Source organism: Nannospalax galili, unplaced genomic scaffold (genome assembly GCF_000622305.1).
Source record: "Nannospalax galili isolate Female #2095 unplaced genomic scaffold, S.galili_v1.0 scaffold1328, whole genome shotgun sequence".
NCBI lineage: Eukaryota > Metazoa > Chordata > Mammalia > Rodentia > Spalacidae > Nannospalax > Nannospalax galili.
In genome coordinates, this window is record NW_008358795.1 from 717,062 (window position 1) to 744,599 (window position 27,538).

Sequence of the window (27,538 nt, forward strand, 5' to 3'; positions counted from 1 at the left end):
TGGTGCATGCCTTTAGTCCCAGCACTTGGGAGGTAGAGGCAGGCGATGTCTGTGAGTTCCAGGCCAGCTGGTGCTACAGGGAGACTGTCTCAAAAACAAAACTAAATAAATATATAAATAAATAAAATTTTCAAAGAAAAAAACAGAAGAGTAAATGAGTATATATTGAATAGCTCAATGGGAGAATGAACGGGCCCCTTGCTGATTTTTTTCCCTTAGAGAAATGTGGGTGTTTGGTCCATAGCCTCTTGCCACTTGGCATCAAAAGCAAGGAATGCAATGGTTTTGGCAACCCCCTTAAAAGAGACAGAAACAGGCCAGGTGTGGTGGTACACAACTTTAACCCCAGCATCAGGAGGCAGAGGCAGGTGAATGAATCTCTGAGTTTGAGGCCAGCCTGGTTTACATGAGTTTCAGGCCAGCCAGGGCTATGTACTGAGACCCTGTCTATAAATAAATAAGTATATGGGGCTAGAGAGCTGACTCAGTGGTTAAGAGCACTGGTTGCAGTTGCAGAGAACCCAAGTTTAGTTTCTAGCAACATGTGGTGGCTCTCAACTGTCTGTAACTTGTCTGTAACTCCAGTTCCAAGGGATCTGGCCTCCTCTTCTGGCCTCCACTGGCACTGCACATACATGGTGCACTTACATACATGCAGGCAAAACACTCATAAACAAAAAATACACATAAATAATTTGGGGGGCTCTTTTTGAGACAGGGTCTCCCTGTAGCCCCAGCTGTCCTGGAACTCACTATGTAGACCAGGCTGGCCTTGAACTCAGAGATCCGCCTGCCTCTACCTCCCAAGTGCTGGGATTAAAGGCGTGCGCCACCATGCCTGGCTATAAATAATATTTTGAAGAGAGAGATGGATAGGCCAGGCATGGTAGTGCACACCTAGCCTTCAATCCCAGCACTGGGGAGGCAGAGGCAGGCAGAGATCTCTGTGAGTCCAAGGCCAGCCTGAGCTCGAGGCCAGTTGGGAGACCCTGTCTCAGAAAGACAGAGAGAGAGAGAGAGCGCTCATCCAACTCACTGTAAGCCCTGGTGAAGGGGTTCTAGATAGAACAGGATGGACAAAGACCTGGGGACCATACCCTGGGTTCAAACTGCATGGTGGCTCATGCCTGTAATCCCAGAACTTCAGGCTGAGGCAGGAGGGTCCACTGCAAGTTCCAGGCCAGTATACATAGTGAGTTCCAAGACAGCCAGGGTTATAGACTGAGACCCTGTCTTTAAAAAAGGAAAGTAAAGAAAAAGAGGGTTCAAGCTGAACCTGAGGATATATGCCTGTAATCCCACCACTCAGGAAACAAGTTCCAGGCTAGCCTGAGCTACATATTGAGTCCCAAGCCAGCCAGGGTTATACAGAAAGACACTGATTCAAAAAGAATTCAAGGTTGGGGCTGGAGAGATGGCTTAGTAGTTAAAAGCAGAAGACCCAAATTTGGTTCCTAGCATCTACATAGGGCACCTCATAACCACCCATAACTCCAGCTCCAGGGGATCTGATGCCTCTGGCCTCCAAGAGTACCATCATACACATGTAATACCCTCATGCAGACACATTCATAGACACTTTTTTTTTTTTAAAGTTCAATGAATGGAGAGATGACTCAGCAGTTAAGAGCAGTTACTGCTCTCCCAGAGGACTCAGGTTCAGTTCCCAATACCCGTGTGGCAGCTAACAACCATCTGTAACTTCAGTTCCAGGGGATCTGATGCCCTCTTCAAGCCTCCACAGGCACTTACATGCAGGCAAAACACTCATGCACGTTAAATAGATGACATATAGATGATAAATGATAGATAGATGGATAGATAGATAGATAGATGATAGGTAGGTGGATGGATAGATAGATGATAGCAATACCCGTGTGGCAGCTAACAACCATCTGTAACTTCAGTTCCAGGGGATCTGATGCCCTCTTCAAGCCTCCACAGGCACTTACATGCAGGCAAAACACTCATGCACGTTAAATAGATGACATATAGATGATAAATGATAGATAGATGGATAGATAGATAGATAGATGATAGGTAGGTGGATGGATAGATAGATGATAGATAGATAGATAGATAGATAATGGATAGATAGATAGATGATAGGTAGGTGGATGGATAGATAGAATTGGGCATAGTGGCCACACATCTTTAGTCCCATCACTCAGAAGGTAGAGGCAGGTGAATCTCTGAGTTCCAGGCCTACACAGTCAAACCTTGTCTCAAAAAAACAAAGATAGGGCTGGAGAGATGGTTCAGGAATTAGGAGCACATACTGCTCTCCAGAGACATTGAGTTCAATTCCCAGCAACCACACTGGGCAACTCACAATTGCCTACAACTCCAGCTCCTGAGGAATGTGATGCCTCTGGCTTTCGAGGGCACCTGATCTTGTCCACATATCTATTGTTCTAGTTTGCTTCTTTATTGTTGTGATAAAACTCTGACAAAAACCAACTTGAAGAGGAAAGGGTTTATTGCATCTTTTATATCCAAGGCATAGTCTATCTTTGAGGGAACTTGGGCAGGAACCTGGAGGCAAGAACTGAGGCCCAGAGCATTGAGGAACACTGCTTACTGGCTTGCTCCTCTGGCCTGTGCTCAGCCTGCTTTTTTATATAACCTGGGGGTGGCCTAGCCAAATCGCTCAACAATCAAGGAAATGCCTCACAGATATGCCCACAGGCCAGTTGGATAGAGACAGTTCCCCAACTCAAATTCCATGTTCTCAAGTGTATCAAGTTGAAAACTGAAGCCAACCATGACACCCACACAGATATATACATATCTACACAATTTAAAATAAATCTAAAAAACACACAAACAAAGGCCAGGCCTGGTGATGCAAGTCTTTAATCAGAGGCTGGTGGATTGAGGCCAGTCTGGTCTCCATGTTGAGTTACAGGACAGCCAGGGCTACTGAGTGAGACCCTGTCTCAAAAATGAATAAATAAATAAAATAAATAAAAATAAAGAAATAAATAATAACACCAGGTCTGTAAACTTAGCACTTGGAAGGGTGAGCAAGTTCCAGGCCAGCCAGGGCCACAAACTGGGATCCTGTCAAAGGAAGGGAGGAGGGAAGGAGGGAGGAGGGGAGGGAGGGAAAGAAAGCCAAAAGGAGGAGGGAAGAGGGAGAGAGGGCAGGAGAGAGAGAGTAAGAATACTGGGTTGTTTGGGGTTGACAATGTAGGTCAGAGATAGAGCTTGTCTAGCCCTGATCCCCAGCACCACAAACAGAAAACCTGGACTCCACTCTGACCCTGTCACTTTGCCATTGACCTTAGGGAAGACACTTCACCTCTCTGGTGAAGTAGCCTGGGCTTTGGCATCAGGAGAACATAAGGCCTTCTACCTGCCTCTGAGGATGGGAAAATGCTTTGGATAGTTCTTAACTGTAATGCTCTGAGCAGGGTCTCCAGAGAGGGAGGGGTAAGCAGCTCCGCTCAGCCATGTGAGTCCCCCCTCTGCCCCACAGCCTTCCTCCATGTCGATGGATCTGCACAGAGACAGCCCCTTACAGGTGGAGATCTCTGACGCAGTAAGTGAGAGGGGCAAAGTGAAGTTCACAGTGCAAACCAAGGTAAGGTGGCCTGTTGGCGGGGAGGTCGGCAGATGGCTGCCTGTAGGAGACTTGATGGAGAATTCAAGGCCGTGTCAGCCCACTTTCAGCCCTTTAGAAAGCGTTGGCACTGGGCTCTGATTGCCTTTGGCTGAGGCCCTACATCCCTATCCACCATCCTGAATGAAATCTGGGGTCTCGGCAGGGATGGGGGAATAGTGATGCTCCCAAAGCGGGTACTGGGTGGGTCAGATGAAGGCAGGGTCTGGGGAGAGGAGAACTTACACAGGTCTCCTGGCTTGCAGAGCCGCCTCCCTCACTTTGCCCAGCCTGAGTTCTCAGTGGTGCGGCAGCATGAGGAGTTCATCTGGCTACATGACACCTACTTGGAAAACGAGGAGTATGCTGGCCTCATTGTGAGGAGGGGCCGGGCTGGGCTATGAGGGGCAGGACGGGCACGTGGGTGAGGACGGAAGGCTGTGATGGGCTCCTTGGCAATCCGTCCCTCCTTTGAGCAGATCCCCCCAGCCCCTCCCAGGCCAGACTTCAAGGCTTCAAGGGAAAAGCTACAGAAGTTGGGTGAGGGAGACAACTCCATCACCCGGGAAGAGTTTGCCAAGATGAAGCAGGAGTTGGAAACGTAAGTACCCCAGCCCTCTTGGAGCTCCAGATTCTTCCCCAACTATGCCAGATGTTCAGAGACCCTGACCCTGTCCCCAGGTCTGCTGAGGGAAGGGGCGCAGCATAAGTGGAGCCCCGTAGGGATACCAAGTTGCCCATGCTCCCACAGGGAGTACCTGGCTATCTTCAAAAAGACTGTGGCTATGCATGAAGTTTTCCTGCAGCGCCTGGCAGCCCATCCCACCCTGCGTCAAGACCACAACTTCTTTGTCTTTTTGGAATACAGTCAGGATGTGAGCTGGATCAGAATCCTGGAGTCACCCCTGGGGGGGAAGGGGTATGAGACCTGGGTGGGGGTATCAGGCCTGAGAAGGGCTCCCAAGTGTGCTCAACCCCTCTTGTCAGCTCGTTTGGCATGTGACTGGGGTGTGAGGTGCAAATGCCCAGCCCTAGCATCTCGCCCTCTCCTGTGTGCTCAGCTGAGTGTCCGAGGGAAGAACAGGAAGGAGCTCCTGGGGGGGTTTCTGAAGAACATCGCGAGGTCTGCAGATGAAGTCCTCATCACTGGCATATCAGGGCTCAAGGTGATGACCCCCTTGGGCTCCCTCTTAGGACTCAAGTCCACTGAAAGGCTGATGTCCATGCTGGCTGGCTGTGGGAGGGACACCACTGGTGGGTCCTGGCCTGAGCTTCAAGGAGACTGTGCCACACTGGGTGCTGGTGCTTCCACACCTCTGGTGACTGGATAACAAGGGTTCTGTCCCGTTCTCTTAGGAGGTAGATGACTTCTTTGAGCACGAGAGGACCTTCCTACTAGAATACCACACCCACATCCGAGATGCCTGTCTGAGAGCGGACCGTGTCATGCACTCTCACAAGTGTACGAGGGCCGAGGACCCCTGCCACTCCCCCAGGGGTTCTGCTCCGCTGTGAGCATATCATGGGTGGGGCTTGACATGTGGATGGACTCTGACAGGAGCTGTTCTCCAACAGGTCTGGCAGATGACTATATCCCCATCTCTGCAGCATTGAGCAGTCTTGGAACCCAGGAAGTCAACCATCTAAAGATGTGAGGACTCTCACCTGCCTCATCTTCTCCCTGTCTGTAATACTGTGGGTACCCACAAGGCATGAACACTATAGACATTCTCTGTCAGCTCTAGGAGAGTACACAAGCTCCTGAGGGGTTTGGGAACAAAATGGGGAAGGATTCTGAGGAGGGTTGAGGCAGGGAAGGCCTTAAGCTGCCCTGGACCTCTGTCCTTCATCTAGGAGCTTCCTGAAATTGGCAGAGCTCTTTGAACGACTTCGGGTAAGTACTGCCTTCTGCACTCAAGGTCTTCAGATGGTGTGGTAGCACCTTGGGCTCCTCCCTAGACTGGTTTGCAATAGGCAGAATGGAGACATGGAGCCAAGGATGCAGCTCGTGTGTGTGTGTGTGTGTGTGTGTGTGTGTGTGTGTGTGTGTGTATGGGAAGGGCTCAGCAAGGCATGAGGGTGGGCTGCGTGCTTCTTGGAGCCACCAACATCCTGCTATGGCATACTTCCTGAACTCTTTTCCAAAGAAGTCACTGGAATGTACCAGTCTTTCTGAAGTGTGCTTAAGGACCTGTAGGGGCCCTACCGGCTCCAGAATGTACTTGGACCCAAAGCCCTTAGCTTTTACCACTTGTGCTTCTTGTGAACTGCCCACTGCCACCCTTCTCTACTGAGCATATGGTTCCCAGGTACACACTAAGCTTGCATACCTGCCAAGTATTTGCCTCTGTCTGGTTAAGTCCTGCCCAAGCACCAAGGCCCAGGTCAGAGGCCATTTTCTTTTTGAAGCCTTCCCTGGCCTGCTCCCTTAAACTCAGAACTCAACCTACAGTGGTTACCAAGCCGTCTCTCCTGGATACCTAGAGGCCTCCAACCCCTTAGCTACCCTTTTCTCAAGCTTCCTCCCCATCATGTCACAGAAGCTGGAGGGCCGGGTGGCGTCTGATGAGGACCTGAAGCTGTCCGACATGCTGAGGTACTACATGCGAGACTCACAGGCAGCCAAGGTGCGAGGCGGCCCTAGGACACCCTCAGGGATGGAGGTTGATGGAGGGAGGGTGGGCAGTTTAGCCCATGGCAACGCTGATCTTGTGCCCTAGGACCTACTATACCGGAGACTGCGGGCACTGGCCAACTATGAGAATGCCAACAAGGCACTGGACAAGGCTCGCACAAAGAACCGGGAAGTGCAACCAGCCGAGAGCTACCAACAGCTGTGCTGCCAGCACTTTGAGCGGCTCTCTGACTCTGCCAAGCAGGGTGAGTCCCGAAGCCTGGCACACAATGGGCTGCCTACCCTGCCTCTCTTCATCCCTTTACCTTCTCCCCAGAGCTCATGGACTTCAAGTCCCGCCGGGTCTCCTCCTTCCGTAAGAACCTCATTGAGTTGGCAGAGCTGGAGCTCAAACACGCCAAGGTAAGTGCTCCTTCCCTCCTCCCTTAGCGCCCTTATGTTGTGTCTACCTCCCAGGTCAGGGCAATCATTTCTTTTCCAGGCCAGTATTTTTCCCTTCACTGGGTGGTAGTCTGCTCAGGGTGGTAGAAAGGGAGAACTGAAGGCTGAGGAATGCAGACAGCCCCAGCACTCAGAGAACACGAAACTAACTGCAAGGGCCTCTTGTCCGCAGGCCAGCACTCTGCTTCTCCGGAACACCCTTGTGGCCCTAAAGGGAGAGCCTCAGTGCAACCTGGGACCTTAGTGCAGCTGTCCTACCCCACCTCCAGCCCTCTCTTCTCCTGCAAGTTACTTCCCTTCCCTACCCAATAGCCACACCCTCAAGCTTATCGTCCTGGGAAAAGTAGACCCTAAGGTACCTGGCCTTGCAAGACAGGGCAACATGGGAACCCTGCTTGGTCACAGGTAAGCAGAGTCCCAGGGACCCTGCCTCCCCTCTTCCCGCCCCAAGCAGGCTGTCAGCCTCCAACAGCACCCTACCTCTGGCCTTTGAAGAACAGTTCATTGGCTCCCTACTTGAACCTGTGTTTCACAAATAAAGAGCCTGGTTTTATATCCAGGGGGGGACTGGCTTGCTTTACTTTTCACAGCTCAATAGTATACCAAGGGCTGGGGAGAGAGCTCAGTGATTAAGAGCACTGGCTGCTCTTGAAGAGGACCAGGGTTCCCAGCATCCACCTGGTGGCTAACCACAGCCTAAAACTCCATTCCGGGGAATCTGACGCCCTTTTCTGATCTCAGGGGGCACTGCATGCAGCACAGTACACATACACACATGCAACATATATAGAACGTTTAAAAAGTAGTCCATCACCATGCGTGGTGGCACTCGCCTTTAATCCTAGCACTCTGGAGGCAGAGGGATTGAGTTCAAGGCCAGCCTGGTCTACATGGTGAGTTCTAGGCCAGCTGGGGGCTACAGGAGATCCACCAATACCACCCTCTGGCAACATATTGGAGGCCAGATACTTGGGGTGCAGAAGGGCAATCCTGCAGTCCCTTACCTTTTCATACAGTGACACTGTGGGGTTTGCATCCCCAGTCCCTGCAAGGACACCAATCTCTCCATCCCTGTGCTTCCTGACTAGGAAAACAGACTAGCCACCTTTCCAGTTGGGGGAGGGAAAACAGCCTTAAGGTACAGGGTCTTTTCCTTTTCAGATCAGCTGACTAGCTGAGGAGTAAACCCAGTACTATCTCAATTCTAAACTGCCTGTGACAGCCTGGGCTGTGTAAGTCTCAAATACAGGCTGGAGGAGTCCATGACTCTGCCAAGTTACTCAGGAGGTGGGGCTCCAGACACCTGGGTCTGAAGTCCTGGGCTCCACCTGGCTGGCCTTGAATGGACTCCAGCCACATGTACATAAGGCCAAAAGCTCAACTTGGCCTCTGATCCTACTGAACCTGGCTCATAAATGAGTCAGCCTTCCAGGGGAGGAGAGGCAGAGATCCAACAGAACCTCCAAAGTAGACAGCAGCCCAACAAGCCACACAAGTAAATGGTGCTTGGCCCAACCCTAGACAGGGATCCAGTGGTCCTCACTGTAGAGCTTCACTGAGGCCCTGGGGCAGAAAGTTGACACACCTAATTCAGTCCTTTGGCACCAACTACAGCACCCCAGCTCAGAAAGGTGTACTGCACAGGCGATCCAGACACCTTGTTAATTAGCCTTTTTATTTTATCTTTTTTCTTTCTCTTTTTTTTTTTTTAAATTGAAGGTCCCTTGCCTTGCTTCCACAATTGGGCAAGACCAAGGAAGAAGGGAGAGCAACCAGCTGGCTTGGGGAGGGTCATTTCCACAACATTCCATGTACATACAACTAAACAGACAAGCACAGAGTCACTATTGCGGTTAGAAGTTGGCAGCATGGGAAGGGGAGGGACAGATGGGAATAGGGGGTATCGTTAAAAAAAAAATACAGGCTCCCCCCCAAACTGGGTGTCTGGGGAGGAACTTGGTCTGCTTCAACCCAAATGGAATCAAAGATCAAAAGCAGTTTGGGATGGCCAGACCGCCAGGGATGGAGGGAAGAGGACGGTCCGGGGGTAGGAGGTTTGGCAACTGGGGTGAAGGATCGCCCTAGGCCCTCTGACAGGTAGGGGCAGCCTGCAACACCCAGGAGCAGGTCTGGGGCCGCTCGATACTCCAGGCAGGGGGCTGGAGGTAGCTCACAAAGGCTTGCCCTCCAGGGAGATGACAGCGCTGCCACCAAGTTTTTCTGCCAGGGTGCAGCGGTCCTTGACCTCCTCGTAGCAGTTAGCTTGTAATTCATGCTTGATCCCTGTGGGAAAGGAAGGAGCACATCATGAGCAGGAAGCATCGAGGTGGGACATCTCTGTCTAGGAAGCAGCCATCAGAGCATGGGGAAGAATGGGGGATCCCCTCTGCTGTCATCTACCCCACCCTGCAGTCATGACTCAGAGAAGGAGGCACACCAACGGTCCTTACCTGTCAGCTTCTTCTTGATAGCATCCTTGGAGCTGGCATAGATCATTTTGCTCTTAAGGGGTGCACACTCAGGGGCCCTGGAGAAAAAGTCAGGGAACTTTGCTGCAATTGCCACAGGGGACCCTTAAGGATGGCTCTAACACTGGGGATTTTTCAAGTTCCTCACTGGTTTTGTTACACCCCCCCCCAAACCTGGGATTGTTTCTGCCCAGTTCTCCTGAGAAAGGAGGGACTCACCAGAAGATGAACACCAGGTCCTCCTTCTTACTCTCCTTGGTCTCATAGGTGGCGTCGTAGAGGGCATAGCGGCAGTCCTTGTCAGGCAGCATCTTGACGAAGGTGGTGTAGGGGTCCTCCACAGTCTGCCCCACATCACCTACCAGGATTTCCTTGCCTTCCTCCAGGATGATGTTCTTCTTGTCCTCACTCAGGCAGAACAGCACGGCCTTCTTGCGCTTCTTCACCTCCTCTGGTGTTGAGGACTTGCGCACCTTCATATCATTGAACACTTTGATGACACCATCAGAAACAGCCACACCGGAAGCCTAAGCGACAAGTCACACACCTTGTAAGGGAAAGGATTCGGGATACTCCCTCCTCTTGAAATCTTTCCAGTCTCAAAGGCTGCAGTCTAGATGCTCCAAAGCATAGCTTTCAGAACCACACCCTAAGGAGCTAGCAACCCCCTAGAAGAGACAAGAGTTTCCCCACCCAGGCCACTATCAGATCTCCCATCATCCAGCTCAACACCCCCACTCCCTGACTTGTATAGGTTAGAAGCAGTATTTGTGAAAAGAAAAGCCTTCTTGAGAGACAGGCTATTGATCTGGGTCCCACAGCCCTCTGCCCCTGGATAAAAGTGCTGACTTAGGACAGATTAAAAGGAGGATCAAGCACCTGGACCATGGTCTCCTCCAGGAAAGAGGGAACCAGAACTCCACAGTGACACCAAGAACCGCTCAACAATTCAGTGAGCACATCAGAGCCTTCAATTTGGCTATTACATAAATGCTACTGCCCCTGCCGAGATCTTTCCCAAACATGAGAACTACAATCCCTAATTAGGGCCCTGCTGGACGACTCCCTATCACCCCAGAGGGCTGCAGAATCCTGGAGATCGCTGGCAGAAACTAACAGGTCAAACGTTAGTGTCCGGAATCCTAGAAATACTAAAAATGCCTACTTTGTATGGCCCTGGGAGACGACCCAGCCAAAGAAATTTGTAACCAACCCCCGCCCCATCATGGAACTACAGAGGAAGCTGGCCACGTGATTCACCCGCTTCCGGAGTGGGAGGGGAAAGATGAGTTAGGCCCAACCCCTCCCAAGAGACACCCGTACCCCAGAGGCAGCGGCACCTTCACCGGCTGACCGCTCAGGAATCGCTTTTGGGTACAGGCATAAACCAGGAAGGGAGCACTGAATGGTAGCCTGGGCAGGTCACAAAAAGCATCAGTTTTTTAAGCCCTTGGGCTGAACATAAGAACTGGGTGGTTTCCGGGCGGTACCCGCCTGGGTCACTTCCCTAAACGCGGCTCCACCCTCGGGCCCCATCCGGCACTACCGAAGGCCTAACTGGTCCCGGAGCTGCATCCCGGATGGCAGGGCCTGAGCGTGTGCGCACGCCTTAGGATCGCCGCGTGCAATCGCACTTTCTCGAGACACGGCTGCAGCCCGCGTGGGGTCCACCCCACGCCGGGCCCTGCAAACTCCTATTCGCTGCAACCAGGTCCTCGCCACCCCAGCATCGCCCCCGCCCCTCGCGGGCGCCGGCATCTCTACCACCTGCTCTCGGGACCAACCCCTCCGTCAAGGGAGGGTGAAACGGAGGAAGGAACAGCCCTAGGGTGGGGCGCGCGCAGACCGCGAAGGCTGGCTGGCTCGCTGACTCGCGCGCTTTTCCCTCGCCGCCCCCCGGGCAGGGTCCAGAGGCCGCGTGGTCCAGGCTGGAGCGCGTTCTCGAGACTCAGCGCCGCGCTGGGCGAACGCTCGCCCCCTCCCCCACGGCCAGTGTCCGCGCGGGCGCAGCGGCGGGATGGGGGAGGGGAGCGGAGCCCAGGGGGCGCGCGAGCGACGTCCGAGCCCTTAGGGCCCAGCCGGCTCGGCGCCCACGGGCGCGCACGCGCGATCCGCGCGTCCAGGCTAGACCCTGCATCTCGCTCGGCGCCCTGGGGGAGGGGACGGCGATCTCGCGTCCCAGGCGCCCCCTCCCCTCGACTCCGCCCGAGCCGTAGACAACGGATCGTGAAGCTGCGTCCCTCAGGCGCCGCGGTTCGCCGCTTACCATGTTTCCGGAAGCAAAAGGGAGACCGGGAGAGCAGTTGGAAAAGCGAGCCGCCGCAGCTCCTGCCGGGATCCGACTGAACACGGCCTCTCCCGGCCCCTTCCGTTTAGTAGAAGCCGCACAATGAGGGGCGGGGCGAACTTCCGGCGCCCGCCGCGTGGGCCGGCGGGAAATGGAGTCCGAGCATTCTGCACCTTAGCGGAGCGAGCTGGAGTGGCTGGTGGCTAGCCTAGGGGCTCCGCATTGGTGTAGGGGGAGGGGGCGGGGCTACAGCACAGAGAGCAAGCCTATTGGTACAGTTTACCAGGAAACGGTCTGAGCCTAGCACTGTGCCCAGCAGCTGGATAAAATGACCCGAAAACCATCCTTTCCCCAGAGCCGTGAAACGGTTTTCCTAAAGCCCGCCTGGTACTTTTTGGTTCTCTGGTCTGAATTTCTAAGGATTAAGACTTTGCTTTTCTAAATCGAAGCAGCTATTCATTGTCTTGGAATGCGCTCCCAGAGAAAGAAGAATCGCGGGCTGGAGAGATGGCTCAGCGTTTAAAAGCTGCTCTTGCACAGGACCCGGGTTCGATTCCCAGTACCCACATGACAGCTAACAGCCGTCTGTAACTCCAGTTCAAGGGGAATCCGACGCCCTCTTCTGACCTCCGCGGGCATTGCACGACATGGGTGCACTTACACACATGCAGGCAAAACGCACATAAATTGAAAATTTAAAAAAAGATTTTAAAAATGAGAATCGCAAGTATAAAAGCGTATTCGAGTATCATCCGTGTGGAAAGACACCCTTGTCTTCTAAGAAAAGACAACAAAATAGCATTTAAACGACGTGAAAAGCTGCAATAAAATTTTTGAGAGCTTTGGTTTTGTTTAAAGACGTTTGTCAAATTCATGGAGCAAACGAAATTCACGAGACAAAGGTTGACTATAGACTCCTTGGTATGCCTTTTACCAGGCTGTAAGGAGAGGGATACTTGGTAGAACCCAATTCTCCAGTGGCTATGTTTATGGATATTCTGATAGAAACACTGAAGACAATCTCTGTGGGAAAATGAGCCTAAAATAAGTTGGGGTGGGGGGAACCCCAGGAAGATGTCATTGACCTAGAATTATGACTGTGGCCTCACACTCTGCAGGAAGAGAAGTCAGAGGCAAACGAAATTGGGGTCCTCGGTCGCGTCAGCAGAATAAGCAGTGTAAATGGGGAGCAACGCCCAGGAATGGGACAACGCACAGTGCATGCTGGGGGTTGTAGTCCAGGACCTCCGGCTAGCACTCAGCGAGCCGAGCTCCGGTCTCCCCAGGTGGCAGGTGGACCCCTCCTCTCCCAAGCCCCCCTGCCTGTAGAGGAGGCCAGCTCCACCTTTTTCGAGCCTCTTGGTTTCCCAGAGCAACGAGGAGAGGGAGTGGGGTGGGCCGGACGGTTACCCTAGAGACGCGCTCCTTCCGCCCCCGGCCGCGGGATGCCCTAGATGTCCTTATTAGGGCATGAGGCTCCAGGGGGCGTGCCCAGCCCGAGCGCCAGCTTCAGGCTCCTTATAAGGCTGCGTGAGGAAGGAGGCGGGTGCAAGGAACTGAGGGTCTGAGATCTAGGCGGAGTCTCAATTGGGCGTGAGCAGCCAGCCCTTCGCCCGAGCCGGAGAGCTGCTCTTTGAGACTTCGGCGTGACAGCTGGAGGTCGGGGACTGTTCCAGTCTCCGGAGACCCTGGTGCTCCACAGATCTATACGTGCCCCTCCCGCATTCTGGGGCTCCTCCCACTTCCATCCCTAGGAACCTCAACTCAGGATCACCATTTCTTTTTTTTTTTTTTTTTTGGTCTTTTTGAGACAGGGTCTCCCGGTAGCCCCAGCTGTCCTGGAACTCACTATGTAGACCAGGCTGGCCTCGAACTCACAGAGATCCGCCTACCTCTGCCTCCCGAGTGCTGGGATTAAAGGCGTGCGCCACCACGCCCGGCCCTAAATAAAAATATTTTTTTTAAAAAAGAAATGGTGGGTTTCTGGGAGACCCTGTCTCAAAAAGACCAAGAATATATATATATGTATGTATGTATGTGTATGAATGTATTGCCTGCATGTATGTAAGTGCACCCGTGTCGTGCAATGCTCATGTAGGTCAGAAGAGGATTTTGGAGTCCCTGAAACTGGAGTTACAGACGATTGTTAGCCACCATGGGCAGCCACTGAACCATATCTCCAGCCCCCCACTTGCTCTCTCAATATTTTTTAGGTTGTTTATTTTTATTTTGTATCTGTGAGTGTTTTGCCTGCATATACTATGTTCACTGCTTCTCCTGGTGCCCTAGGAGGCCAGAAGAGGGTGTGACAGATGTCTGGATGTGACAGATGGTTATAAACTGTCATGTGGGTGCTGGGAATTGAACCCAGGACCTCTGCAGGAGCAGCTAGTGCCCTTCACCGCTGAGCCATCTCGCCAGCCCCGAGGATGACCATTTCTTTTGGGATCATTCTGGTAGGAACGCCTAGCCTTCGGTCCATTCCTCGCACGCCTTCAGAGAATATTCTGCAACGTGTGTCTTCCCCTCCCCACTTTTCTCAAGCCCTTTTCCAATCCCTCTTCTGCAATAGTGAGCCTGAAACCGACAGCCGTGTGCGCCCTAGAAGCAAACCAAATTCAAGTTTCTAAACGCCTCCGGGTCGCAGGAGGCGCTGTCCCGTCCGCTCATCACCAGCACCAAAATGACTCGACTCTCTAATCTCGGGGAGAGAGGAAGGGGCGGGTCAAAGAGCTCCGAGGCCTGGGTGGGACGCGTCCATTGGGCTGGTGCTGGGGGGGGGGGCACCACGGGTCCTTAGGCCCAAGATGGTATAGACCGAGCTTCGCGCCAGCCTCCTAGAGCCCTGCAGGGGCGGGAAGGGCAATCCTTCTGTTAGTGTCCCGCCAAGGTCCAAGTGGTTGGAGCGGTCCAAAGCCCAGAACTGTCGGGGTCCCAGGCTCCGAGGCTCCAGAAGACACAGCCTGGGTCTCATGGCCCCGCCGGTCCGCCTGGGCCGGAAGCGCCCGCTACCTGTATGCCCTAACCCGCTCTTCGTTCGTTGGCTGACCGAGTGGCGGGACGAGGCGGCCAGCAGGGGGCGCCACACGCGCTTCGTGTTTCAAAAGGTGAGTCCCAGCTGGGTGAGTGGTGACAGGTGCTGGCTAAGCTCCTCCCCTGACCCGAAGGCCTTCCCCCTACGCTCGCCAGGCGCTGCGCTCTCTCCGACGGTACCCGCTGCCACTGCGAAGCGGGAAGGAAGCCAAGATCCTCCAGCACTTCGGAGACAGGCTCTGTCAAATGTTGGACGAGCGGCTGCGGCAGCACCAAGCATCGGGCGGTGAGCACCTCGGGGAAGGAGTGGGTGATCCCCTAAATGTCCCGGGTGCAGGCTTCGTGCCCACCGTGGATACCCTGGCTGTCAAACTCCCCACTCCGGGTGCGGGCCTGTAACCCCAGCACTTAAGTTGGAGGCAGGAGAATCAAGAATTCTAGAGTATCCTCCACTGCAGAGTGTTCAAGGCTAGCCTGGGCTACATGAGACTCAGACTCAAAAAATCAACAAGATAATTGAGCAAACTGCATCCGGGCTCCTCTTAGCTGCCAGATTGGGAGCAGGGTTAATGTTCTTCTACCCCCACAGGTGACCATGCCCCCAGCACACCCTCTGGAGAGAAGAATCAAGCCCAGGAATGGCCACCTGCTCAAGTCCAGGACTCTTCCAAGCCGGTGAGGAGGGGGCAAACGAAGTGGAAGGATGAACCGAAGGGCTGAGAGGACTTAATGGTTTGAGAGATTTAGCAGCCCCCAGAGCCCCCGTCCAACCTTTACTGGTAATGCCTGGCCTCTGACAAATATCTTACCTAAAGATTTACTGTCTTAATTTGTACTGGGGCTATTGATAACAGCTGTAGAGAGTTCCAGGATTAAACTGCTTAAGGAGACCCAGTCAGAAAGTTGCAGGGCTGCTGCACCTCAGTGTTCCTGCTCTGCAGTAGTGAGACAGGCTGGGCCTGGCACTTAACACCCAACCAACCTCTTACCCTGTTCTGACCACTGTCACATTCCAGATATGAAGGGGTTTAGAGCATCATCTGTCTCTCCAGGCCCAAGTGGCCTTCTGAAACCTCAGCTGACACTGATTGACTGGCAATTGAATTCAGTGCCCCTCTGTCTCTTTCAGGTTCCCACCCAGCCCCAAGCAGGAGGCTCTGGTGGCTACTGGCCAGCTCGGAACTCAGGAGCTCGTGAGGTCCTGCTGCAGCTGTACTGGGAGCACCTGGTGAGGTGCTACCAACAGTAGTCATGTAGTCAGGATGAGGCAGGGGAGCACAGGTGGGAGGCTCCCAGAAGTGCCTGAGCAGTGTTCATCCCAGCCGCTCCATCGGGGTCTTAACCTACCTTTGTTTCTACCATGGTTTCAGAATCCTGGTGGCCACAGCTTCCTAACCAAAGAGGAACTGCTGCAGAGATGTGGCCAAAAAGCCCCCAGGGTGAGTACCCAGCTGGGGCAGGGAGGTAGAGCCCACTAGAGTCTGACTTCCATGGCAGGGAGCCTTGGCTAGGGGTACAGGACTTGTAGTACCACCGACTCTTCTGAGGGTCTCCTCCCTTTTCTATAGGTGGTCCCTGGAGTTTCCAGATCCTGGCCTGCCCTACGTGGCCTCCTCCATAGGAACCTGGTCCTCAGAACACATCAGCCAGCTAGGTGTGGGCCAGCTGCAGGGAACTAGGAAGGCAGGGATGGGGGAGCAACACAGCAGTTAGGGCATTTTGGGGGAGCACAGGGCAAACAGTTACCCCACAAGTCTCAGATGTGGTATTGTTGAGGCTGGTGGTGTTGGGGCCAGCCTTCCAAAGAGCTTGCTCTATCAGGGACCCCGAAGAGTGTGAGTGAAGAGGGTTAGGATTGTTAGAAGAACAGGAAACTGTGTAAACATTTGGCATGTCTTAAAATTTGGCTGGTTAGAGATGCCAGAAGAATTAAGGAGGAGGGGATAGTATTAAGTGATGATAGGTGGAAGAGTTGGAGATGCACATACCGCAGAGCTGAGAAAGGGCATTAGGAAGGCCCTGAGAAAGCAGATCTGAGAGACAGAGGAGGCAGGGAGCCATTGGACTTGTGCCAAGAAGGGTGAGGCTCATCCAGCTGGGGGCAGCAGGCAAGCCTGCCAGGTATGGATAAAGAAAGAAAAATTGTTTCTCTCCTCCACCTCCCAGGTATATGCTGACCCCAGAGGGCTTGGAGCTAGCACAGAAGCTGGGGGAGTCAGAAGGCCTGAGTCCTCTGAACACTGGCATTAGGCCAGAAGAGCCTGGTGGAGAGGAGCGAGCAACAGTCTCCACCAAACTGTGAGGAGGAGGGAGAAATGGGGGCCAGAGGGGGTCCCAGAAATGAAGCCAGCTACAGCTCAGCTGAGCTTCCCCTACTTGTGGGTGGTGGGGGGATACCCTGGCCCTGAAGTTCTGGCCTGACACAGAGCCCCTGTTCCCTTGTAGTGGTGCCAGCGAAGTGGGGGTCCAACAGCCAACACTGGAGCTGAGGTCTGGAGAGTACAGAGTGCTGTTGTGTGTGGACACCGCTGAAACTAGGGGGTACGGTAGAGGCAGCCCTAATCAGAAGATGGCCTGCGGAGCAATGGAAGTGGTGGTGTCGGTAGTGGTGGCTCACCCTGACTTTGGCCTCTTTCCCTGAAATATCAGGGCAGGACACAGGCCAGAACTGCTCCAAGAACTACAAAGGCTGCATGTGCCCCACACAGTGCGCAAGCTGCATGTTGGGGACTTCGTGTGGGTGGCACAGGAGACCAGGCCCAGAGACCCAGGTAAAGGGGTATAGATGGGCTGGTATCAGAGGCTGGGCCTGCAGGGTCCATGGAGGACAACAGGACTCTTCTTGGCTTTTGGCAGCAAGACCTGGGGAGTTAGTCCTAGACCACATAGTAGAACGCAAGCGGCTGGATGATCTGTGCAGTAGCATTATCGACGGCCGATTTCGTGAACAGAAGGTATCTTGGCTGACCTGCCTCCCTCCCTGCTCATGCGCCTCTTCAGCCTAGACAAAGCTGGCAGCACTGCTGGTGACCTCCTCAAGGCACAGCCTGGGAGGCCTCCAGCGATACCCCTTGGAGCCATTGTAGGCAGTCTAGGCTCAGACCCCCTTTTTAGCCATGCAGGTGCATATCAGGCACACAGGCTATCTAGGCTGGGCCGAGGAACATAAAGATCCCTTGAGTACCTAACCTTAGTGATCTCACATAAACAAGAGCCAGGTCTCTGGGATTAGAAATGCATAGGCTATGCCTGAGTCTCAGCAGTGGGGCTGAGCCCAGGATCTTGAGAGGCCAAGGGAGGTTTAAAGGACATGCAAAGCCCAGAGATGGTGCAGAGCTTCCCTCCAGGAGTCACAGCAAGAACATAAGTATGGGGGTTCCTCTGAGATAGGGAGAGGCCAGGGTCACCTTACACCTTAGTGTGATGGCCAGCCCAGGCTTGTGGGCATTTGGGCCTGACTTATCCTCCCTCACTGTCTGCCTCCCCAGTTCCGCCTGAAGCGCTGTGGCCTGGGGCACCGGGTATACCTAGTGGAAGAACATGGGTCAGTCCAGAACCTCAGCCTTCCTGAGAGCACCCTGCTTCAAGCTGTTACAAATACCCAGGTAAGCTGAGAGGGCAGGGCTGGAGTGGCAGGGGCTATGGTCCATGGCTCAGGCCAGAAGCCACCTCCCTCTCTTGGGTGTTCTTCTTCAGGTCATTGATGGCTTCTTTGTGAAGCGTACCATGGGCATAAAGGATTCGGCTGGCTACCTGGCTCTTTTGACACGGGGCCTGGAGAGACTATACCAGGTGAGCAGATGTACCTGTCCAGCACTGGGCTGACCTGGCACTTTGCCTCAAGGGAAGAAAAGTGGGTAAGAGCCCAGTTTCTTAGGCTGACCACTGAGGCCTAACACTGGGAAAGGACTGGCTGGGAGTTGACCCTTAGAGCCTAGCCTGGCCTCAGTCCCCTCTTCCTTCAGGGCCACACCCTACGCAGCCGCCCCTGGGAAACCCCAGGGGATCCTGAATCAGGGGCAAGGCCCTCCCCAAACCCTCTCTGCTCACTCCTCACCTTCAGTGACTTCAACGCAGGAGCCATGAAGAATAAGGTAACCCTACCCCCTACCAAGCTTCTCCTGACCTGGTCCCAGATCACACCTAACATAGGCCTACCCCAACCCCAGGCCCAGTCTGTGCGAGAAGTATTTGCCCGGCAGCTCATGCAAGTGCGTGGACTGAGTGGAGAGAAGGCAGCAGCCCTAGTGAATCGATATAGCACCCCTGCCAGGTATACCTTTATGGGATCCCTTAGGGGTCCTTAATCCCTGCCCACCCTCATGGGATCCCTTAGGGGTCCTTAATCCCTGCCCTTCCTATGTGGAGTTCTATTCAACCAATGCTGTAGGGGCAATGGGTCTGGCTCTGTGAGTGCTATGCATAGACCTCTAATTGAACCCTAGGAACTCATGGGTCAGTGGGAAGACAGACTGGACAGCATCCCAGGCAGAGTGGGGAACACAGTAGGGAAAGATGTTTTACCTGGTGCATCAGTGAAGGCTTCCTGGACGAAGAAGCTAGGCCAAGGAGCCTAGAGGGGCTTTGGGAAACCTTGCAGGGTTCCCCAACAAGGGAGAACAGTCAGGGCCTGTTGGATGGAACAGGGCCTCAAATGCCAGGCTCAGAAAATATAGTGTCTAGACTCCTCCACACCAGACCCGCCTCCTCTTGCCTCAGTTCTCATGGTGCTGACCCAGATAGTCAGCCACTGTCCACCCCATCCCCAGCCTCCTGGCCGCCTATGATGCCTGTGCCACCCCCAAGGAGCAGGAGATGCTGCTGAGCACTATCAAGTGTGGGCGTCTGCAGAGGTGAGAGCAGGACACAGCCTACTGAAGGGCTGAGTTTCCCTAGGCACCAGGCCAACCTTCTCTTGCCTCTCTTCTTGCAGGAATCTGGGACCTGCTCTGAGCAGGACCTTGTCCCAGCTGTACTGCAGCCGCAGCCCTCTGACCTGAGCCTCACCAGGAGACAAGCCCAGCACCCATCTCCCCACTACCCAGACTTTTAACTGGGATCCTTGGGGCTAGAATAAAAATATAAGTGTTTGTAGTCTTAGGTGTTAAAGAGGAGATGCCAAGCCCCTTGGAAAATCTGTAGGAGCTAGAAGCCTAGATCCTGCATCTAATGATTATTGTTTTTTAGTACTGGGGGTGGAACCTGGGGCCTTATGCATGCTAAGCAAGTGTTCTAGCACACAGCAATGGTCTGCAGCCTTGCCCAGTGTCTCCTATCTCTTCTTACTCCCAGGTTTGTCTAGAACTTGCTATACAGCCCTGTCTGGCCTGGAACTCTTAATTCTTTCTGGGTCTACCTCCTGAGTGCTAGGATTTTAGGCATGTACCACCACACCTGGTCTGTATGTTGAGTTTTTTGGGTTTTTTTGTTTTTGTTTTTGTTTTGGACAGGGTCTCTCTCTAGCCCCAGGTAGCCTGAAACTCACTATGTAAACCAGGCTGGCCTCAATCTCATAGAGATCTGTCTGCCTCTGTCTCCCAAGGGTTAGGATTTTTTAAATTATTTTTGAGGCAGGGTCTCCCTGTAGCCCCAGCTAGCCTAGAACTCACTGTATAGACCAGGCTGGCCTCCACCTCACAGAGATCTGCCTGCCTCTACTTTCTGAGTGCTGGGACTGAACATTAAATGTGTATACCACTACACCCAGTTCACATGTTACTTTTTAAGTAAGCTCCTGGACATGGTGGTACACACATATAGTAATAAGCACTTAGGTTATGGTGGGATTGAAACCAGACCCTGCCCCACCCCAAATTAAAAATCAGTCATGCTGCTTAGGGAGCTAGGGCTCCCAAGTCAGGGAGATGGAGTCACTGGGGCATTGAAACTTTGACTCTATGTAACTAGGTGGTCTCTGGTCAAATAAAAGTTCTTTGACACAAGGCTCTATCTTGGAATAGAAAATCACTCACAGTCCATTTGCCTCAATTTGGTGATTGGAAAAGAGCTAGTAGGGGTGTGTCCAAATGACTAGCTTGAGGCAGCAAGATGGGAACTAGGAACCCTGGTTTTGCTGGTATTGGTCCTAAGCATGGTTTCTAGGGCCAACAAATCAGCCAAGCTTAGCTCTGTGACAGGACCTGGACTGTAAACCCCCCATAACTTCCTCCTTGCTCAGGGTGATTCTGAAGGCTTATAGTACATAGTACTCAGCTCAGGAGCACTCTCAGCCTGAATGCACAGCCCTCTATAAGTGGAACTGGCCTGCTTCTCACAAGCCCAACCCCTTCCCAAGCTGAGGTAACTTGCCCACCTCAGCAACCACAACTCCTTCTTTCTCCCTTTATTGGCCTTCACAATGGAACAGTCATCCCTGAGCCCCAGGCTCCTCAAGCTACCAGAGAGGGAGGGAAAAGGAAGGGAAGGAACCCACCCTGCCCTTCCCTGAGGGTCTCCTTCAGAAGGTGTAGGCCCCCACAAAGACGGTGAGTCTCAGTACAGAGCTGGCCCGGTAGCTCATGAGGGAGTTCATGGTGACCATCTCCAGGTCCAGCACGTATTCCCGGGGTCCTGTCACTGGCCGGGCCAGGACCAGCATGGCGCTGACATTGTTGATTTGCTGCAGGGCACAGTGGATGGCAGGACAGAGATTGTGTCAGCCTGTGAACCCATACTCCAGCATCACCCCCTTGCCTTGTGGCCATGAGGTTAGAAGATAGTCTGACCAGGCTGTGGCTCAGACATTTCTCTTCTCTGGTACCCAAGTTCTGCCACTGGTTCTCCATCAGCTCTCTCCCAACCCTATCCACCTAGCTCTTTTTTTCCCTTTAGGACTAGCTGATATTCAAGTTCCAGTGTAACTTGGGAGAGTGCTAGACCTTTGGTGACCCAGAGTGGGCCAACTTCCCCTTCAAAGTACTCAACTTTGTCACATTATTTTGGTGCTGGGGATGGAACTAAGGGCCTAGTAAGTAGTAAGCACATATTCTATCCTGGAACTGTGCTGCCAACCCCAAAGCAATTCTGAAATGAACAAGTTCCAATGCCAAACACTTCTTAATGCTGAAGACAGCATAAGGGCCATGTTTGAGACCCTCACCATCCACACACTGAATCACAACTGCCATCTTCAGCTTCCCAGAGCTGGATTCTCTGATCCAATCCCTGTACTGCACAGACCACGCTTCTTGTTTTGTGGGTAAGGAAGTCAAAGCTATATAGGGGAGCCCAGTATCGGGACTGGTTAGCCAACTGCCCGTTGGAACAGTCTGTGACATCTGTAGTAGGAGTGAGCCCTGCTTCCTGGGTCAGGGCCTTGAGAGAAGAGGCAGGGCAGGCTCCCACTTAAACAACTTCTGGAATTCTGTTTTAGATTATTCAAGTCCATTTGGGCCTTACCCTAATGTAGAAGTCCCCCTGACTGTTTCCAGCACGGATCTGAAAGGCATTGTAGGCACCAGGGTAGACTGAAGTCGCCTGAATCTGAAACACATCGGCAGGCACGCTCCGCTCTGAGGTGATGCTCATATAGCGGTGCACAATGGATGAAGGCTGCTCTCGACACAGGAGGTTGGAGGCAGGGCAGAGGCAGCGGCTAAAGACCCCAAAACAGGGGACAGGAATGAGGTCCTGGCTGGTGGCTCAAATATCTACCTCCCAAAAGGAGGGAAACCCAAGATCAACCCATTCCAGATTGAAGGACTACAACTCCCATGAGGCCTAAGGGGCACTCACCATATTGATCAGATGCCAGTTCGCCCCACAGACCTCTGGGGATTGTAAGTACCACAGGGAACTGACAGCAGGTTAACTCACTTGTCAGATACTTGAACATAGGGCTCCACGCAGCGGTTGGTGTCCACACAGCGGTAGCCCCCATGGAAGTTGACACAGGTTTGGGCCTCAGAACATTGGTGTGCACCTGACTCACACTCATCAATGTCTGGGCCAAGGAAGAGGAGTTTGGAATCAAGGACTGATACCAAGCTCTACACTTCTAAAACCCTGCCCACCCACCAGAAGTACCTGTACCTTGGCAGAGCCTTGTGGCCAGCAGCTGGTAGCCTTGTGGGCAGTGGCAGGAGAAGCGGCCTGGCTCGTTCACACAGCGGTACTGGCAGAGGTAACTGGAGTAGCTGCACTCATCGATATCTGAGGGAGGGTGGGGATGAGCACCCTGGGCCTAGGGTGAGCCCACAGACATTTACTGAGAGAGACCAGCCCCCTTAGACTGGATGTGGGGGAAAAAGAAGGGGTAAGATAAACCCAGGAAAGTTCAGGAAGGGACTGGAAGTTTCAAAGGAAGGTTGGAGGGGCTAGGGGTACAACTCAGTGGAAGAGTACTTGCCTAGCATGCTTGAGGCTCTTAGATTCCATCCCAGAACAGAAAGGAAGAGAGAGGAAAAAGAAAAGAAAAAAAAAAGAATAGAAAGTTTTGAAGCTGGGCATGGCGGCACATGCCTGAAATCCCAGCACTTGGGAGGCAGAGGCAGGAGGACTGTAGCAGGTTCAAGGCCAGTCTGACTACGTAGTGAGTCCCAGGCTAGCCAGGGCCCAGACCTTCCAGTTTACAGAGAGACCTTTCTTCCCCAGGACTTTTAAGAATACTTAAGTACCAGAAGCTTGGGTGTGAATCCTACTAACTGATTTTTAGGAAAGGTCAATCTCCATGCCAAATGAATGATTTAGACCACAGTCCTGAGGCTCCAGTTTTCAATAACATCCAGTTCCTGCAATCCAGTCAAAATACCCAGTCTTCTGCTAACAGTGAGCTACACCTGCAGCACACTATCTGCTCCAGTTCCTGTCACACAGCTAGACACCAATGATGCTCTGTTTCACAGCAACGTATGGTATACATGGTGGGCATGCCAGATGACATGATGGGAAGTTGGGGATCAAACCCTGGCACCATCTCATCCTTCCTGTGTGAACTTGGACAGGTTACTTTATCTCTGTAAGTGGAAGGACGAAAGTCCTCATTTTCTCAGAACTTTCTGCTTTTTACAGCTCTTCCAACCAACACACCTATGGAAATATTAATACACTGTTGATAGAGGGAGGAAATAAGTCCTTATTGACAGAATTAAATGAGCTGGGCATGTAGGTTCTAAACAAATGGTGCTTCAAACCTATTATCAGTGTCCTCCTCCATCCTCCAGACAAGCCATTTACAGAAGAATCATGTCCAGAAAGAAGACTGACTTTCCCTTGAGCAGGACAATCAACTCCCGGGAAGCCTGGCACCCACATCCTTCTCTGTCTCTCCAACAAGATTCAGCAGGACCTAACTGCCTAACATGCCATCCCTACCAGTCTGGGAGTGCCTGGCCACCAGCCTAGGATGTCTGCAGATGCAGAGAATGAAGCCTCATGGAAGCCTCATACAAATGACTGTGTGACTAGAGTCAGTCCAGGATGCTGCAAGTCCTGGGGGAACCAATGCAGGATCCAGCAGCACAAGTGGGGTTCTCACCACTGCAGGAGAAGCCATCCCGGTGCAGCTCATAGCCCTGGTGGCAGCGACACACAAAGGTCCCGTAGGAGTTGAAGCAGCGCTGCTCACACGGGGCCCCCATGTCACACTCGTTCACATCTGGAGGTGCCAGGAAGAGCAAGAATGCTCAGAGCTAGTCAGGATGGAGATCCTGCCCCCACTTCACACCTCTCTATCCAGGATCCTGGAGCCTGGTCTGGCACAGCCTCACCCACACAGGAGCGGTTGTTGGGTCCTAGCTGGAAGCCTGGCTCACACTGGCAGCGGAAAGAGCCTGGGAGGTTGACACAGCGGTGCTGGCAGTAGCGGTAGCGACATTCATCTATGTCTGAGACAGAGTCAGGAGAAGAACAAAGTGCAGAAGTCATGAGGGGCCTGAGCTGAATGGAGCTCAACACTCACATTCCTGTCTTTGTCTGGGGTGCTGGGTAGGGCCAGGACCAGGCTAGCCTTGACAACCCTCTCACACCCACATTCAGTCTTCTGTGTCTAATGACAGGTGGGCACAGGTAGCAAGGGACTGGGATAAAGGTACGGTATTATAAAACACTGGACCAGAAGCACAGAGCAGGGATTGGTGAGGCCACTTCCTGGACTTACCCACACATTCGGGCCCAATTTTTCGGTAGCCATCAGGACAGGTGCACTGGTAGGAGCCAGGCAGGTTGTGACAGTCCTGGCTAGGGCGACAGTCATGCAGAGCCTGGGCACACTCATCTACATCTGTGGGAAACACCATTCAACCCTTGCCTGGAGTTCCATATGCTATTAACCATAACAGACACCTCAGTTGCAGAGGTGGCCCAAGCCAGACACCATTCACATAAGCACATGGGTAATTGTCACCAAACCATGAACATGTAAATCAGATCCTCCCACTAGCACAAATAACAGTTCACCAGCTTGGGAGTCACCAGGAAAGGCATCCGTAATCAGTGATACCCCAGTTTTCAGTTTTTTGAGATAGGGTCTCCCTGTAGCCCCAGCTGGCCTTGAACTATGTAGACCAGACTGGCTCTGATTCCCACAGAGATCCACCTGCCTCTGCCTCCTCAAGTGCTGGCTTAAAAGCATATGCCACCACGCCTGGCTTTTTTTTAATAAGGAATTTTTTTTTTTGAGATAGGATTTCATGTAGCCCAGGCTGGCGAACCTCAAACTTCTTATGTAACTGAGGATAATCTTGAACTTCTGATCCTCTTGCCTCTGCTTCCCCAGTGAAAGGATTACAGGTGTGTGCCACCCCACCTGTGATACTAAGGATCAAACCCAGGACTTTGTGCATGCTAGTTAAGAATTATGCCAACTGAGTGGCACATCCCTGAAATCCCAGCACTTGGGCAGCTGAGGCAGGAAGACTGACAGTTCAAGACCAGACAGGGCTACATGGTGAGACCCTGTCTCTAAAAACAAAATACCAGAGAGGACCAAAATATAATGACATGGATGGAGAAGCCATGATGAAACCCATATATATAGAAGCCTGGTGAGAGAGGCCTGGACACTTTTGTGCCAGTATGGCACTAACTCACCAACACAGCTCTCCTGTTCATCAGGCTCATATCCTGGTGGGCAGGGATTGGGGTGCTGAGCAGGCGGCACTGGCGGTGGAGGTCCTTCACTGTGCAAATCGTTGATGACGGCAGCAGAGCGTGGCAGACACAAATAGCCCCCATAGTGATTGATGCATTTCATTTCACCCTTGCAGGCCTCAGGGATGGTCAGGCATTCGTTGACATCTGCAGAGAGGGGCCTGCTGGGCACAGCCAGTCATCTGGGCTGGCTCTGGAGGTAGTCAGAGGCAGGAGCCCAGTGTGGCTTTTTCTAAGATAGGCAACCAAGCAAGGCTTTCCCTCTGTTCAACAAGCTAAGGCTGGCTGCCCAGCACCCCTCCCCAGGTCTGCAGGACTGGAGGTAGGGGCTCCTGTTTCCAACTTTGTCCCTATTCTCCTGACTCCAGGAGAGTTTCCAAAGTTTGCTTCTACCTTTGCTGGAGTAATGTGTAGGCCTCCTGACCCACCCAGTGAACGCTGCCCTCTCTGGTTGCACCCAGATAAAGCACAGGGCCCCGGGAGACTAGGGAGCAGTTAGGGAAGGTATACATAATTCTGTTTTTGTGGGCAGTAGCCAGATGCTCTCTTGCCTACTGAAGGGTAGAAGCAAGGTTTATTGGGTTTCTTAAAGAGAGAGGGCCCCTAATTGAGTGGCACCCAGAGAACTAGGGCTGGCTTTGGCCCAGCAAAGCTAGGCAGTGAACAGGCCATCAGGCTCCCGGAGATGAAGTGCCCCTGGGAAATAGTCCCTTTCTCAGTTCTTGGAGATGGCTGGTACCCCAGGCACACTTACCCCGGCAGTGCTGGCTGTCTGCGTCCCACTCATAGCCATCTGTGCATTCCTGGAAGGGAATCCGAGGTGGCCTGTGATCACCCTTGCGGTCTCCTCCAACTATCCAGGCCAAGACCAGGGCCTGAGCTCAGCCAGGCTCAGGTCAGCGCCACACAATGGCCCCTAGCCATTCCACCAACCAAACGAGGGGACAATCTGCCCTAGCAACAACCACCCCAGTTAGGATCCTGGTCTCTCTCTCCCTGCCCATCCCGTCCCAAGACAGTGACTCTGGGGTCCCCACCGTGTAGCTGTCGGGCTCCTCGGAATCCTGGGGAGACGCTGCCCCCAAGAGCAGCAGCAGCAGTGCCCAGAGCAGCAGAGACCCGGGGAGGCAGGAGGCGAAAGGGAGCATCCTGGGGCTGGGAGGTGGTGGGCAGGGGTCAGGGGCTTCTGCCACGACACCCCGCATCCCCAGCATCGGGTCGCAGAGCCGGAGCCCCAGCCTACTCTGGACGGGGCCGGGGGCCTGATGGCTCTTCCCAGGCCTGGGTCCACCGCCCCGCCCCCGCCCCCGCTCTGCGAGTCTTGGAGCGCAGGCCTCTGGGCTCCGCAGCGCCGACTAGACCGAGGCTCCGGCCCGCGCCCTGCCCGCCGGGATGGCCACTCACTCGGGCTCGCGGCGCCGGGTGGCTCGGCTGACTCGGGCAGAGCTGCGGGCGGACGGACAGGCGGACGGCGCAGCTCCCTGGACGCGCGGCCCCAGGAAGCGCCCCCCGCCCGCCCGGCGCGGCCCACCCCGGCTCCTCCGCCCGCCCTTCAGCGGATTCCTGAGCCCGCGCCAGGGGGAGGGACCCCGACCCCCCGCTTCTCCGCCCCCGGCCGGCCGCAGGCCCCTACCGGGTCCCCCGCGGTGCCGCCTGGAGCCGCCTACCGGTGCCCGGCCAGGGTCCTCCAGCTCTCGGTGCAGGGCCACTGACCTGGATGGCTGGTCCCCAAACTCACCTGGGGAACCCCAGACCCTCCCTCGGAATGTTGTCCTGTCCACCTAGACCCTATGTAACCTGTGCCCCTGAACCCCAGACTGTGCACAGGCACCTCAATGGCCCTCAAAAGTTGTTCTGTCCACCTAGACCCTATCTAGCCTGCGCCCCCACCCCTCAGGCCCCGGACTGTGCACCTCCACCTCAATGACCCTTACTTGAAAGGTTATCCTGTCCTGCATCCCAGAACCCCAGACTGTGCACCA

The 27,538-nt window shown here is 53.6% G+C and overlaps 4 protein-coding genes across 11 annotated transcripts in view; 2 read left to right on the plus strand and 2 right to left on the minus strand.

Moving 5' to 3' along the window:
• Snx32 (sorting nexin 32) overlaps positions 1-7,239 on the plus strand; it is a 21,722-nt gene extending 14,483 nt beyond the window's left edge. For 2 of the 3 annotated variants that reach the window (XM_008822214.3, XM_008822211.3), the window contains 11 exons: positions 3,482-3,586; positions 3,871-3,981; positions 4,084-4,205; positions 4,356-4,479; positions 4,666-4,770; positions 4,961-5,066; positions 5,180-5,255; positions 5,459-5,498; positions 6,145-6,231; positions 6,325-6,641; positions 6,853-7,239. In XM_008822214.3, the coding sequence (XP_008820436.1) occupies positions 3,491-3,586; positions 3,871-3,981; positions 4,084-4,205; positions 4,356-4,479; positions 4,666-4,770; positions 4,961-5,066; positions 5,180-5,255; positions 5,459-5,498; positions 6,145-6,231; positions 6,325-6,641; positions 6,853-6,892 (1,224 nt within the window). In that variant the 5' untranslated portion in view covers positions 3,482-3,490 and the 3' untranslated portion in view covers positions 6,893-7,239. The remainder of the gene's footprint in view (positions 1-3,481; positions 3,587-3,870; positions 3,982-4,083; positions 4,206-4,355; positions 4,480-4,665; positions 4,771-4,960; positions 5,067-5,179; positions 5,256-5,458; positions 5,499-6,144; positions 6,232-6,324; positions 6,642-6,852) is intronic. The other variant, XM_008822212.3, reaches the window with a different exon arrangement.
• Positions 7,240-8,336: 1,097 nt separating this feature from the next.
• Cfl1 (cofilin 1) lies at positions 8,337-11,570 on the minus strand. The gene is made up of 4 exons (XM_008822215.2): positions 11,415-11,570; positions 9,368-9,675; positions 9,131-9,207; positions 8,337-8,963 (listed from the first exon to the last, which is right to left on the minus strand). Exons 1-4 carry the CDS (start codon positions 11,415-11,417, stop codon positions 8,851-8,853), a joined length of 501 nt encoding a protein of 166 aa, XP_008820437.1. The 5' UTR covers positions 11,418-11,570; the 3' UTR covers positions 8,337-8,850.
• Positions 11,571-14,039: 2,469 nt separating this feature from the next.
• Positions 14,040-19,886, plus strand: Mus81 (MUS81 structure-specific endonuclease subunit). Of its 4 annotated transcripts, XM_008822219.3 has the most exons (16): positions 14,150-14,542; positions 14,625-14,754; positions 15,058-15,143; positions 15,598-15,696; positions 15,839-15,907; positions 16,037-16,122; positions 16,635-16,766; positions 16,914-17,009; positions 17,118-17,239; positions 17,325-17,422; positions 17,957-18,073; positions 18,165-18,260; positions 18,434-18,562; positions 18,638-18,741; positions 19,238-19,321; positions 19,402-19,886. In XM_008822219.3, the coding sequence occupies exons 1-16, from the start codon at positions 14,408-14,410 to the stop codon at positions 19,466-19,468; spliced, it is 1,650 nt and encodes a 549-aa protein (XP_008820441.1). In that variant the 5' UTR covers positions 14,150-14,407; the 3' UTR covers positions 19,469-19,886. The 4 variants fall into 4 exon arrangements, 3 of the variants coding, with proteins under 3 accessions (XP_008820439.1, XP_008820441.1, XP_029414037.1); XM_008822217.3 differs by having other exon boundaries at positions 14,040-14,542; positions 18,434-18,741; XR_606846.3 differs by lacking the exon at positions 18,638-18,741 and having other exon boundaries at positions 14,149-14,542.
• A 910-nt stretch (positions 19,887-20,796) lies between these two features.
• On the minus strand, positions 20,797-27,397 carry Efemp2 (EGF containing fibulin extracellular matrix protein 2). 3 transcript variants are annotated; one of them, XM_029558178.1, is made up of 11 exons: positions 27,190-27,397; positions 26,594-26,711; positions 26,311-26,359; positions 25,497-25,703; positions 24,565-24,687; positions 24,176-24,292; positions 23,944-24,063; positions 22,500-22,619; positions 22,284-22,410; positions 21,867-22,062; positions 20,797-21,087 (listed from the first exon to the last, which is right to left on the minus strand). In XM_029558178.1, exons 2-11 carry the CDS (start codon positions 26,702-26,704, stop codon positions 20,926-20,928), a joined length of 1,332 nt encoding a protein of 443 aa, XP_029414038.1. In that variant the 5' UTR covers positions 26,705-26,711; positions 27,190-27,397; the 3' UTR covers positions 20,797-20,925. The 3 variants fall into 3 exon arrangements, with proteins under 3 accessions (XP_029414038.1, XP_008820444.1, XP_008820443.1); XM_008822222.2 differs by lacking the exon at positions 27,190-27,397 and adding an exon at positions 26,961-27,121; XM_008822221.3 differs by lacking the exon at positions 27,190-27,397 and having other exon boundaries at positions 26,594-26,946.
• Between the last annotated feature and the right edge of the window lie 141 nt (positions 27,398-27,538).